The sequence below is a fragment of the Oncorhynchus keta genome, unplaced genomic scaffold (assembly GCF_023373465.1).
Source record: "Oncorhynchus keta strain PuntledgeMale-10-30-2019 unplaced genomic scaffold, Oket_V2 Un_contig_1599_pilon_pilon, whole genome shotgun sequence".
Lineage (NCBI taxonomy): Eukaryota > Metazoa > Chordata > Actinopteri > Salmoniformes > Salmonidae > Oncorhynchus > Oncorhynchus keta.
In genome coordinates, this window is record NW_026279648.1 from 825,499 (window position 1) to 837,994 (window position 12,496).

Sequence of the window (12,496 nt, forward strand, 5' to 3'; positions counted from 1 at the left end):
CTAACAGCAACGCTACTGTTGTCTGTCTAACAGCAACGCTACTGTTGTCTGTCGAACAGCAGAACACTACTGTTGTCTGTCTAACAGCAACGCTACTGTTGTCTGTCTAACAGCAACGCTACTGTTGTCTGTCTAACAGCAACGCTACTGTTGTCTGTCTAACAGCAACGCTACTGTTGTCTGTCTAACAGCAACGCTACTGTTGTCTGTCTAACAGCAACGCTACTGTTGTCTGTCTAACAGCAACGCTACTGTTGTCTGTTGTCTAACAGCACACGCTACTGTTGTCTGTCTAACAGCAACGCTACTGTTGTCTGTCTAACAGCAACGCTACTGTTGTCTGTCTAACAGCAACGCTACTGTTGTCTGTCTAACAGCAACGCTACTGTTGTCTGTCTAAGCAACGCAGCTGTCTAACAGCAACGCTACTGTTGTCTGTCTAACAGCAACGCTACTGTTGTCTGTCTGTCTAACAGCAACGCTACTGTTGTCTGTCTAACAGCAACAGCGAGCAACGCTACTGTTGTCTGTCTAACAACGCTAGCAGAACGCTACTGTTGTCTGTCTAACGCTAGTCTAACAGAACGCTACTGTTGTCTGTCTAACAGCGAACGCTACTGTTGTCTGTCTAACAGTCTAACAGCAACGCTACTGTTGTCTGTCTAACAGCAACGCTACTGTTGTCTGTCTAACAGCAAACGCTACTGTTGTCTGTCTAACAGCGAACGCTACTGTTGTCTGTCTAACAGCGAACGCTACTGTTGTCTGTCTAACAGCAACGCAACGCTACTGTTGTCTGTCGAACAGCAACGCTACTGTTGTCTGTCTAACAGCAACGCTACTGTTGTCTGTCTAACAGCAACGCTACTGTTGTCTGTCGAACAGCAACGCTACTGTTGTCTGTCTAACAGCAACGCTACTGTTGTCTGTCTAACAGCGAACGCTACTGTTGTCTGTCTAACAGCAACGCTACTGATGTCTATCTAACAGCAACACTACTGTTGTCTGTCTAACAGCAACACTACTGTTGTCTGTCTAACAGCAGCGCTACTGTTGTCTGTCTAACAGCAACACTACTGTTGTCTGTCTAACAGCAACACTACTGTTGTCTGTCTAACAGCAACGCTACTGTTGTCTGTCTAACAGCAGCGCTACTGTTGTCTGTCTAACAGCAACGCTACTGTTGTCTGTCTAACAGCAACGCTACTGTTGTCTGTCTAACAGCAACGCTACTGTTGTCTGTCTAACAGCAACGCTACTGTTGTCTGTCTAACAGCAACGCTACTGTTGTCTGTCTAACAGCAACGCTACTGTTGTCTGTCTAACAGCAACGCTACTGTTGTCTGTCTAACAGCAACGCTACTGTTGTCTGTCTAACAGCAACGCTACTGTTGTCTGTCTAACAGCAACGCTACTGTTGTCTGTCTAACAGCAACGCTACTGTTGTCTGTCTAACAGCAACGCTACTGTTGTCTGTCTAACAGCAACGCTACTGTTGTCTGTCTAACAGCAACAGTCTAACACAACGCTACTGTTGTCTGTCTAACAGCAACGCTACTGTTGTCTGTCTAACAGCGCTGTTGTCTGTCTAACAACGCTACTGTTGTCTGTCTAACAGCAACACTACTGTTGTCTGTCTAACAGCAGCGCTACTGTTGTCTGTCTAACAGCAACACTACTGTTGTCTGTCTAACAGCACCGCTACTGTCTAACAGCACCGCTACTGTTGTCTGTCTAACAGCAACACTACTGTTGTCTGTCTAACAGCACCGCTACTGTTGTCTGTCTAACAGCACGCTACTGTTGTCTGTCTAACAGCACCGCTACTGTTGTCTGTCTAACAGCACCGCTACTGTTGTCTGTCTAACAGCACCGCTACTGTTGTCTGTCTAACAGCACCGCTACTGTTGTCTGTCTAACAGCACCGCTACTGTTGTCTGTCTAACAGCAACACTACTGTATACCAGTATGACCTCAGCTTCACTGACTGTAGGAGGAAGTTGCACCAAGATGCTGATGGTTTTAGAGAGGTTAAGATGATCCTAGATCTGTGCCTATGGGTCTGAGAGATTGATGCATACTACTTTAGGATTTACCATAACACTAAAGTCAATGGGAGATACTGTAGTATTCTCTATGGAAATATTTAGGTTTGGAGGAGAACATAAAAGTAATTTTGACGTGTTTAAAATATCCCAACCAAGATTGAGGACAATGTAAATTCGTATTATGTTATTCAGTTACAATTCAGAATGTTCAATAAATATGATTGGATTTTATTTTCTGTCTCCTTTTTTAGTTTATGCCAACAACAGAATGAGAAAATTACATTTATTCAAAATTGAATTCCATAAAACCATCTAACCAATTTTTCCCAAGCCCAGAGACAGCTTCTAAGGGTTGAACATGAGACTTTCGCCTCAATCTGGCACATCCACATATGTTAATTACTGTCCATATTCCTTGACAAATAAACACAGAATATTAACAGAATTAAGAAAATGGAATAAATGTGTGCTGCTGGGGACTTTATGGTGCATGGTGGTTATTGTAGTCTGTTGAAGGTGAGGATCATGGTTATTGTAGTCAGTGACAGGGAGAGGAGTGTGTTGAGGGGTAGTGTGTGTCCGGTGTTGCAGAAGTGTGTGTCGCAGCAGTGCCTGGTCATCATGTAGATGGTTGTGTTGGAGAAGAGCTCCACATTGGTCACCAGCTCACACTCCTTCGCCTTGACACAGCCCAGCAACTTAACTTCCAACACATCACCTACAGAAACACACACACAGTTAACACACATAGACACTGTCAACACACTAATATGCTCTGCTTCACACTTCTCTGCCAAAAATCCACAAAACCCAGCACCGTAATGTCCCACACACAGCCCCCACTCACACACACAGCACCCGCCGGCCATGTCTATCCATGTGACCCACCTGCCTTCCCTCGGCCAGTGTAGCACTTCTCCCCGATATTGCAGTTGGTTTTGGTGGTGTAGCAGGCATCCCAAAAGCCCAGGTCACAGCGGAAACACTGCAGAGGTACCTCCTCCCGTTGCTCCTGATCATCCTCATCTGGGACCACAGGGTAATATCATATACAGTACACTCTCACACAGGGACATAATCGCTACAAGTCATGAGTGTTTTATTGATAGAATTGATCATTTAAGGTCGAAGGCTGCTCCTGACAGAGACAACATTACATACATGAAAAAAGATTGAAGGTTTATTTTTATTGTGACCCTCTTTGGCAAATAATATGAAAGGTGGGCAAGATCGCATAGTCACACACAGTGTGTACGACTATCTTATTCTCAGTGGTGTAACATACTTGAAGTAAAAATACCTAAAATTACTACTTCAGTAGTTTTTGGGGGTATCTGTACTTTACTATTTATGACAACTTTTACTTCACTACATTCCTAAAGAAAATGATGTACTTTTTACTCCGTACATTTTCCCTGACACCCGAATAAATGTAGGGCAGGAAAATGGTCTAATTCACAAATTTTATATTAAGGTATCTTAACTTTTACTCAAGTATGACAATTGGGTACTTTTTCCACCACTGCTTATTCTGAGTTTTCTGAAGCTTATTCTTGAGGCACACACATAATCAATTATCTAATCAAAATGACACTGCACAAGGGGCACTGCCAGTGTCTGTAGTATTTTCCTATCATGAAAACATTATTTCCTTGCCAGAAACCTTACTTTTTGGTTAACCTTGGTGAGATTTTAAGGCCATACTCTCACCTGATGAGTCACTATCTTACTCACATCCAAGGTAGCTCACGGCATCTTTGGTGGTACCCACTGCGTCTATAGCAGACGACAGAAGACTGCGTCTATAGCAGACGACAGAAGACTGCGTCTATAGCAGACAGACTGCGTCTATAGCAGAAGACAGAAGACTGCGTCTATAGCAGACGAACAGAAGACGACAGCGTCTATAGCAGACGACAGAAGACTGCGTCTATAGACAGAAGACTGCGTCTATAGCAGACGACAGAAGACTGCGTCTATAGCAGACGACAGAAGACTGCGTCTATAGCAGACGACAGAAGACTGCGTAGCAGACGACAGAAGAGCAGACGACAGAAGACTGCGTCTATAGCAGACGACAGAAGACTGCGTCTATAGCAGACGACAGAAGACTGCGTCTATAGCAGACGACAGAAGACTGCGTCTATAGCAGACGACAGAAGACTGCGTCTATAGCAGACGACAGAAGACTGCGTCTATAGCAGACGACAGAAGACTGCGTCTATAGCAGACGACAGAAGACTGCGTCTATAGCAGACGACAGAAGACTGCGTCTATAGTAGACGACAGAAGACTGCGTCTATAGTAGACGACAGAAGACTGCGTCTATAGTAGACGACAGAAGACTGCATCTATAGAGCACCAATATGTTACAGTAAGAGGGGAAACTAAAGTAGTTTAGTCAGGTAACGTTCTTAGGTAGCTGTGTGTCTTGTGTTCATCTGCCAGCAGCATACCACAATGCATCCCTCTACTGAAAAGCATTAATGGTGGATGAGGTAAATTTGTAAAGCACTTTGAGCACCTACAGTAGGTGGAAATTAGGTTTAGGTGGTAAGTCTAACCCTATGTACAAATTCAGGTTAGACTTACTGCTTATAGCTAGTCCAGCTATACTGTTGCTCCATTACAACCTGGCATGGCCATCCACCTCTGGTGGGAGCAGCTCCTAGTGCTAATCCAACCCCTGAGTTTCAGTGATGTTCCTAATCTCTGGTCATCAGCCTCTCTCATTCTGTTAGCTTGTTAGCCCCTGCCAGCTCAGGTGAACACTAATTGGCTAGAGGGTTGGGGTTGCACAAACTCACCAACTAAAACTAGGAAGTATTTCATCCAGTGTTTGCTATATCACTGGGTTGGAACAAAGACCTGCATGCACACACCAGGACTACAGTGGACCTAACGATTACTATATGGATTACAATAGCTTCCTAAAACTAATTCCAGTAAATCCCAAACCAGTGGAGGCTGGTGGGAGGAGCTATTGGAGGACGTTGCTCATTATGATGGAATCAATGGATTGGTATCAAACATATTAAAACCATGTTTTACTCTGTTCCATTCATTCCATTCCTCCTATAGCTCATCCCACCAGCCTCCTCTGTCCCAAACAGAGTCACCCAACTCAACCTCAACTTAACTCTCTTCCAGTAATTATCTTCTCTTCCAGTAATCATCCCAAACATAGAGTCACCCAACCCAACCTTTTTTCAGTAAAAAAAGCGCAACTACCTTCAGGAGAGCGACTGCAGGACTGGTGGAGGTGTTTAAAGACATGAAATGCCCATCCTCTTCAATCAGAACAATCCCAGTATTTGTATAAAACTGATACTGACATATTTGTATGACAGAATATAAGTATTTTCGTAGTGAATATGTTCATGGAGGCTCTGTGTAGCTACAATGTCATGTTTATGTTCTTATTGACGTTATGTATGCTTTATGAACACACATTTAAAATATATATATCTTATGTGCTGTAGCAGTTTGGAGTTTTTTATTTTATGTATTTAACAAGGCAAGTCAGTTAAAAACAAATTCTTATTACAATGACCCTGGTCTGTAGTTGGTGTTAAACAACATCAGGAAATATATATAATATAATTCTATGATTATAATATTTCAATTTTATGTCCCTCACATTCTGTGTGAAAAACTTCACATCCCATACCTAAAGTATAGCCTACCTACATACTATGACCCAGAGCAGAGAAAGACCAATTCATCTCGATTTACCTGCAGAAGCTGTTAACATCGCCAGGGCAAAAACACAGAGCATCAATCCCCTCATTTCAGAAATAAATCCTTCAAACTATCCAGAGAAGGGCCAGTTGAGACCACAAAATGAGGAGTGTCCCTGAGGAAGGCAATGAGCTCCATTGTGACTGTAGGAGCAGGCACCCCTGTAGCTAGAATTGGATTAAGACGCATTATACCTGTCTATTCTCACAGACCAATCACTGTTGTTGTCAGAGGCAGCACTGCGCAGTGGGCCAGCCATCCGGAGCAGAGAGGTAAAGACAGAGGCTCTCTATAAGCTGTCTAAATATATATATATACACAGTATATAGGTAGCTCAGATCCGGAGCATGTTATTGCAGTAGTGGAAAAAGTACCCAATTGTCATACTTGAGTAAAAGTAAAGATACCGTAATACAAAATGACGTGAGTAAAAGTCACCCAGTAAAATATTACTTGTGTATCAAAAGTAAAATGTAATTGCTCTATTATACTTAAATATCAAAAGTATAAATAATTTCATATTCCTTATAATAAGCAAACCAGATGGCATAATTCTTGTTTTTTTTAATAGTCAGGTCACATTGCTAAATAGTAAAGTAAAGTACAGATACCCCCCAAAATGACTTCATTAGTACTTTAAAGTATTTTTTACTTAAGTAATTTACACAACTGTGTTATTGTAAAGCTAAGACATTTAGTTAACCCATCAGCTCAGACAAAGATCTGTCTGTAACTAGTCTGGGCTACTTTGACTAGTTACTATTCACTAGCTCATGAAAATATCTGCACTTCCCCCATATTAAACTAACACCGTAGCATCATCAGAGAGAAAGTTTTTTGAGAAACAGCTGTTGGATTCTTAGAAATGCTCCTTATGTGGGATCTAAATACTTATTTGATTTAACCCTTATTTTGACAGGGAGTCATGCTGAGACCAGGGTTTATTTTACAGATGAGCCGTGTAATTACAAAAATACACTGAAAAGCAAAAAAAGATTAAAGTTACAAAGGAAAGACCAGGTGGAGAGGATTAGGTTCTCTGACAGGGCCGCTGGAAAAAGACTGTTACACTTCATTATTTCATGAACATGTTTAAACACCTCAAAGGGAATAATGAGATGTCCTAAATCAACAATGAGGGTTAGATGACTAATGGACATCTGTACTTGACTGAATGGTCTACCACATGAAAGGGGGCGCTATTAAAATCCTACTTTATGTGAAGGTGTTGTTGCTGTGGGTCCCAGGTGTTGTTGCTGTGGGTCCCAGATGTCCCAGGTGCTGTTGTTGTGGGTCACAGGTGTCCCAGGTGCTGTTGCTGTGGGTCACAGATGTCCCAGGTGCTGTTGCTGTGGGTCACAGATGTCCCAGGTGTTGTTGCTGTGGGTCCCAGATGTCCCAGGTGTTGTTGCTGTGGGTCACAGGTGTCCCATGTGTTGTTGCTGTGAATCCCAGGTGTTGTTGCTGTGAATCCCAGGTTCCCCAGGTGTTGTTGCTGTGAATCCCAGGTGTTGTTGCTGTGGGTCACAGATGTCCCAGGTGTTGTTGCTGTGGGTCACAGGTGTCCCAGGTGTTGTTGCGGTGCCAAGTTGAAACACTAACTTGAGATCCTGACTATCTACTGATCAATGGGATATTTTCACAAAGTTGTGATTTGCATGTTAGGATTGATGTTAGGATTCAGCCCTCTGTCTCTGGTCCTGTAACCCCAGTAGGGTCTCCCTCCTCGGTAAAACACACGTGTCTGACTCAGCGAGGAGTTAAGCAGCTTAGAGACTGTGCTCCCAGTCCCACAGTACTGATCCTGCATAAACTCTAATAAAATGTATGACTGACATTAGAGGGAAACTAAAACAACTGTCCTGTTTGTGGGATTGCGTAACACAGAGACAGACTGAGACAGTTAAACAAACCTAGGTAATAGCAAGAGGAGAAATACAATGCACAGGTTATCTCCATGTGGGACAGAGAGGGTGTGTGCTTGTGTTTGTGTGTGTTATGAGAGGCCATAGGTGGAGCATTGTGAGAGTAAGTGTTAGGGTCAGGCAGGGATTACATGTGAATTTAATCTGATGTTCAGGATTACAGTCCAGCAATCAAACACTGACTGACCACATAATTCAGCTGCTGCATTAAACTCACAAAAACACACACTTCCCAGTATTAGCATAGTCAGAAGTGAGAAACCAAGTACTGGTCTATCCCTGGTAGTGTCACTGGTGGTGAACCGGGTTTAATGGGTTCAAAAGCAGTACGAGGTGTGAGAGGTTTAGCATGTGTGAAAGCATGCATGCGGTTGTGTGTGTGTGTGTGTTGTGCCTGTGTCGTGTAGATGTGTCTGGCCGTGCAGGGCAAGGCAGTCTTGGCGTTCCTCACTAATCTCAATGGCATTATCCCAGCATGTGTCTGAACAACAGAGGAAATACTCTGCAGTCCTGAAATACCAATAAAAAACCCTTGGTCGGTTCCACAGTGTAATTGGAGGCTGGAGGAGAACACTCAGGACAATTAAATTCGCCCCCCTTTTACTGCATCTGCGGGCTCTATTCAATTAAACCCAGTCTAACATCCTAATGGTTTTGTGTACCTTAAAGACCAAAGGTTTTCTGCATACACGCTGCAAAGATATACTTCATATATGGACTGCAAACAGACTGGGAATATTTGGTAGAGTTGTCAGCTAACGTGAATTCAACGTGAAATCAACAAAACAAATTCACAATGACATTGAATTTAGGTTCAAAGTTGGGTGGGAAAAGGACGCAATTGCCTTACGTTGATGACTTTTTGCAAATGTTTTATTGAAATGAAGTGGAACAATGTGGATTCGACCAGTTATTGGCCAGTGGGTAGTAACATCTAACTCAAGTAAAGAGTAAGCATGTACACAGCCAACTATGAGAAGGCATTAACTTTGTTTTCATTGCTATGATTTCCATCCATCTCTTGAACCAAGTTTGGGTGTGTGTAAACAGAAACCCTATAGGAGAACAGCCATGACAAACAGAGTCACTAATATTAGATAAAACTTTGAGTTACAGTTAAAACGACATCATGAATCAAAGTTCTCCAAAGCAGCCTGTTCCATAGTGGAATGTCTGGCCGTATTTAGTGTGTGTGTACGTGCATCATTCAGGATGGCACCACAGTCACTGTCTGCAGTGGAATCCTCTCCTAAGCCCAAATACAGTCAAACACCCCTGAGAGAGACTTTACTACACAACAAGCTGACGTCACCTAGTCCTGTCTCCCCCTGCCCGTCCTGGAGGGGTAGAGAGAGATGCCCAACACACTCCACTGCATCTACAGCCTATATCAACCACAGAGAGAGATAGAGAAATATGTGATGCATTTATTTAGAAAAGTGTGTACAGATGTGAGTACAGTAGTATCTCAGAGTTGGAGAATAGAGTGGATAGGGGAGCCTGTCTGAACGTTATAGTTGATCTCACTGGAGTTACAGGAGTCAGAGTACACAGAGGAGGGAGCTGGGGAGGGACAGGAGGGGGGGGGGTCCTGGTGGTGCAGGACTCTGGTCAGCAGGGTTGACCCCCTTTTACCCCCCACCTCTCTGACTCTCTCTTCACGCCCCTGTCCCTCCCCTGGTAGCAGTGAGCTCAGCGCCCCCACAGAGAGAACGTTCAACTCTAACCCCTCCTGTCTAGGCACTCTGGGAGGCAGGGGGGGCGGGCACTCCTCAGGGAGAGGGGAGTGTCTATCTGAGGGCTCTCTCTGGTTCCCCTGTTCCACATCCTCACAATCACGGTTCTCCTGGCGCCATTCCCTTGTTTTCTTGTGTTTGCGTTTCCCCTGCTCCTCAGGGTTCTCAAGGTTCTCACGCTCTCGGTTCTCACGGTCCCGGTTCTCATACAGCAAGGTTCCAGCACAGATGAAGATGAACAGGCCGATGCCCATCACGACAGGGCCGAGCAGTTTCATTCGCTCGCTGTGGGAGCTGCCTCGCCCACCCACAGGGTTAGGGGTGGAGCTAGCATACCCGGCCACGGCCACAAACATTCCCACCATCACCACGACAACGCCCGCTAGTAGCCACGCCCCAGGAGGGGAGCGGAGGCGGAGTCTGACTTCGAGCTCTTCCTTCTGTTGCCGTGGGAAGCAGAGTGGGCAGGGCCATGTGGTTTGTGGGCAGGTTGTTTTAGGTGAGTGGGAGGAGTCTTGGGTGCAGACGGCGTTGACCGCTCCACAGGACCCAGCTGCTGTCATCCTCTACCACAGACTGGATAGACAGAGGACAAGTACAGGAGAGAGAGAGAGAAGACGAGGACAGGAGAGAGAGAGAAGACGAGGACAGGAGAAAGAGAGAGAGAGGATGAGGACAGGAGAGAAAGCAAGGACAAAGACAGGATAGACACGGAGAGAAGACAAGGGCAGGAGAAAGAGGGAGAATGAAGACAGGAGAGAGAAAGAGAGAGAGGACACGGACAGGAGTATGAGGACAGGAGAGAGTGAGAAGACGAGGACAGGAGAGAGGGGACACGAGGACAGGAGAGAAAGGGAGGGAGGACGAGGACAGGAGAGACAGGGAGGGAGGACGAGGACAGGAGAGACAGGGAGGGAGGACGAGGACAGGAGAGACAGGGAGGGAGGGAAGACGAGGACAGGAGAGAGAAGACGAGGACAGGAGAGAGAAGACGAGGACAGGAGAGAGAGGGAGTGAGGACGAGGACAGGAGAGAGAGGGAGTGAGGACGAGGACAGGAGAGAGAGGGAGTGAGGACGAGGACAGGAGAGAGGGAGGGATGACGAGGACAGGAGAGAGGGAGGGATGACGAGGACAGGAGAGAGGGAGGGATGACGAGGACAGGAGAGAGGGAGGGATGACGAGGACAGGAGAGGGAGGGATGACGAGAACAGGAGAAAGAGGGAGGAATGATGAGAACAGGAGAAAGAGGGAGGGTGAGGACAGGGGAGAGAGGATGAGGACAGGACAGAGAGAGAGGTAGAAGACAGGACAGAGGACAGGAGAAAGAGGGAGGACGAGGACAGGGGAGAGAGAGGATGAGGAGAGGAGAGAGAGAAAGAGGACAGGAGAGAGAGGGGACGAGGACAGGAGAGAGAGAAGAAGAGGACAGGAGAGAGAGAGGACAGGAGAGAGAGAAGAAGAGGACAGGAGAGAGAGAGGACAGGAGAGAGAGAAGAAGAGGACAGGAGAGAGAGAGGACAGGAGAGAGAGAAGAAGAGGACAGGAGAGAGAGAGGACAGGAGAGAGAGAAGAAGAGGACAGGAGAGAGAGGAGAAAAAAGGGAGGACGGGGACAGGAGAGGGAGGAAGGGAGAGAGGATGAGGACAGGACAGAGAGAGGATGAGGACAGGACAGAGAGAGAGGTAATGGGGAAGAGAAAGGGGTTAAATCAGAGGAAGAGAAAAAAAAGACAGGGGGAAAGGGGTGGGGTGGAGTGAGAGGGATTGTTGAGAGTTGACTTTCTAAACAACAGGAAGTGACAGAGATGATAAGAACCCCAGGAGTTAATGAGATGCAGTATGTGAGTCTCTCACGCCCCCTTCTAAACTCCACGCTAGATTACCCTGTACACAAGCCCGTTCTCTGTATCAGTCACATTTAAACTCGAACTAAATATTCCACAATAGCCTATGTAAATAATAAAATAAAGCACTGTCAAGACAGACATATCAATGGCGTCCAATTCTGACCTAAATTGATAATATATGGTCCAGTGGTAACTCTCAATTGACCAAGTCCCAGATGTAGCTTCTATTATATTTCACATAAAGTAATTTCGTCTGATTTGGTGCTTTCCTTGAACATAACATTCAATCACTTAAACAAAGAACATGAATGCAAAAAAACGAGACATTTAGTAAAGATTGCAAAAAGTTCAGAAATTGTAGATTTTACATAACATTATATAAATGACGGCAATAACATCGGTCAAAAACGTTAATCGAAGGGTTGAACTTGTGCAACATTGAAGCAGACCCTCGACAACGAGAGAGAGAGAGAGAGCGGAGTTGCGTTGTCCGATTCCGTATGAAATGTAACCGTAATCTTTTAATTTATGGTTCTGTCGCTAAAGCCTTTCTGACATTGGGGATGTCTGAATCATGTTTTAAAAAGTAAGTCAACACTATTGACCAAAAACAAACTAAAATTAACAAGTAACACTTGCTTTTCATGTGCTGCGATCTGATTTTTGAGAACGTTCCGAAAATGGTTACTTGCCTCGATTTGGCTGTGGCTCGGTTGTGGACATTTCCGCGTCGCTCCTGCTGCTGACATATCTGGAACTATTTTCTCAACATGGTGCCCATTATTTATTTTGTCCCTAAATTAATATGGTCAGCGTTGACTCTTCAGCTGCCTCTTTAAAATGTTTTCCCGGAGTTTCACCCCTCAACCAGGCTGCTTAACATCTGTCCAGCCTTGGTTTAAAGCGGCGAGTAGGCTACTACGGCGCATGCGAGATCTTGGTCCTCATAAATATGCCTAAATGTTTCAGTTGCCTTTTGACTTGACTCTATACTATGCGCACACTTTTCTTTTTGGAATAGTTCGATGTTTCAGAAGCAGTAAGCCAGAGCATTACGCTGTGAGTGTTTTTTTGGTTTTAATATCCCAACTAGGGTCATTTTGCTGGACCCCACAAGGAAAATTCTACTTAAGGTTTAGGGTTTACAGTTAGAGTTAGGGATTAGGTCTAGGGGGTTAAGGTTAGGTTAATTAGATTT

At 44.9% G+C, this 12,496-nt stretch overlaps 2 protein-coding genes and 1 long non-coding RNA gene across 3 annotated transcripts; all 3 read right to left on the reverse strand.

Annotated features, from left to right (window-relative positions):
* Positions 1-1,710: 1,710 nt before the first annotated feature.
* Positions 1,711-8,306, reverse strand: LOC118375920 (sperm acrosome membrane-associated protein 4-like). The gene is made up of 3 exons (XM_035762558.2): positions 5,784-8,306; positions 2,937-3,074; positions 1,711-2,766 (listed from the first exon to the last, which is right to left on the reverse strand). The coding sequence occupies exons 1-3, from the start codon at positions 5,836-5,838 to the stop codon at positions 2,546-2,548; spliced, it is 414 nt and encodes a 137-aa protein (XP_035618451.1). The 5' UTR covers positions 5,839-8,306; the 3' UTR covers positions 1,711-2,545.
* Positions 3,124-4,075, reverse strand: LOC127919206 (uncharacterized). The gene is made up of 2 exons (XR_008102172.1): positions 3,987-4,075; positions 3,124-3,890 (listed from the first exon to the last, which is right to left on the reverse strand). It is a non-coding gene; the product is annotated as an uncharacterized LOC127919206 (long non-coding RNA).
* A 263-nt stretch (positions 8,307-8,569) lies between the features above and the next one.
* LOC127905934 (uncharacterized) lies at positions 8,570-12,243 on the reverse strand. Its single transcript, XM_035762557.2, has 2 exons — positions 11,991-12,243; positions 8,570-10,026 (listed from the first exon to the last, which is right to left on the reverse strand). Exon 2 carries the CDS (start codon positions 10,011-10,013, stop codon positions 9,183-9,185), a length of 831 nt encoding a protein of 276 aa, XP_035618450.1. The 5' UTR covers positions 10,014-10,026; positions 11,991-12,243; the 3' UTR covers positions 8,570-9,182.
* Positions 12,244-12,496: the final 253 nt, after the last annotated feature.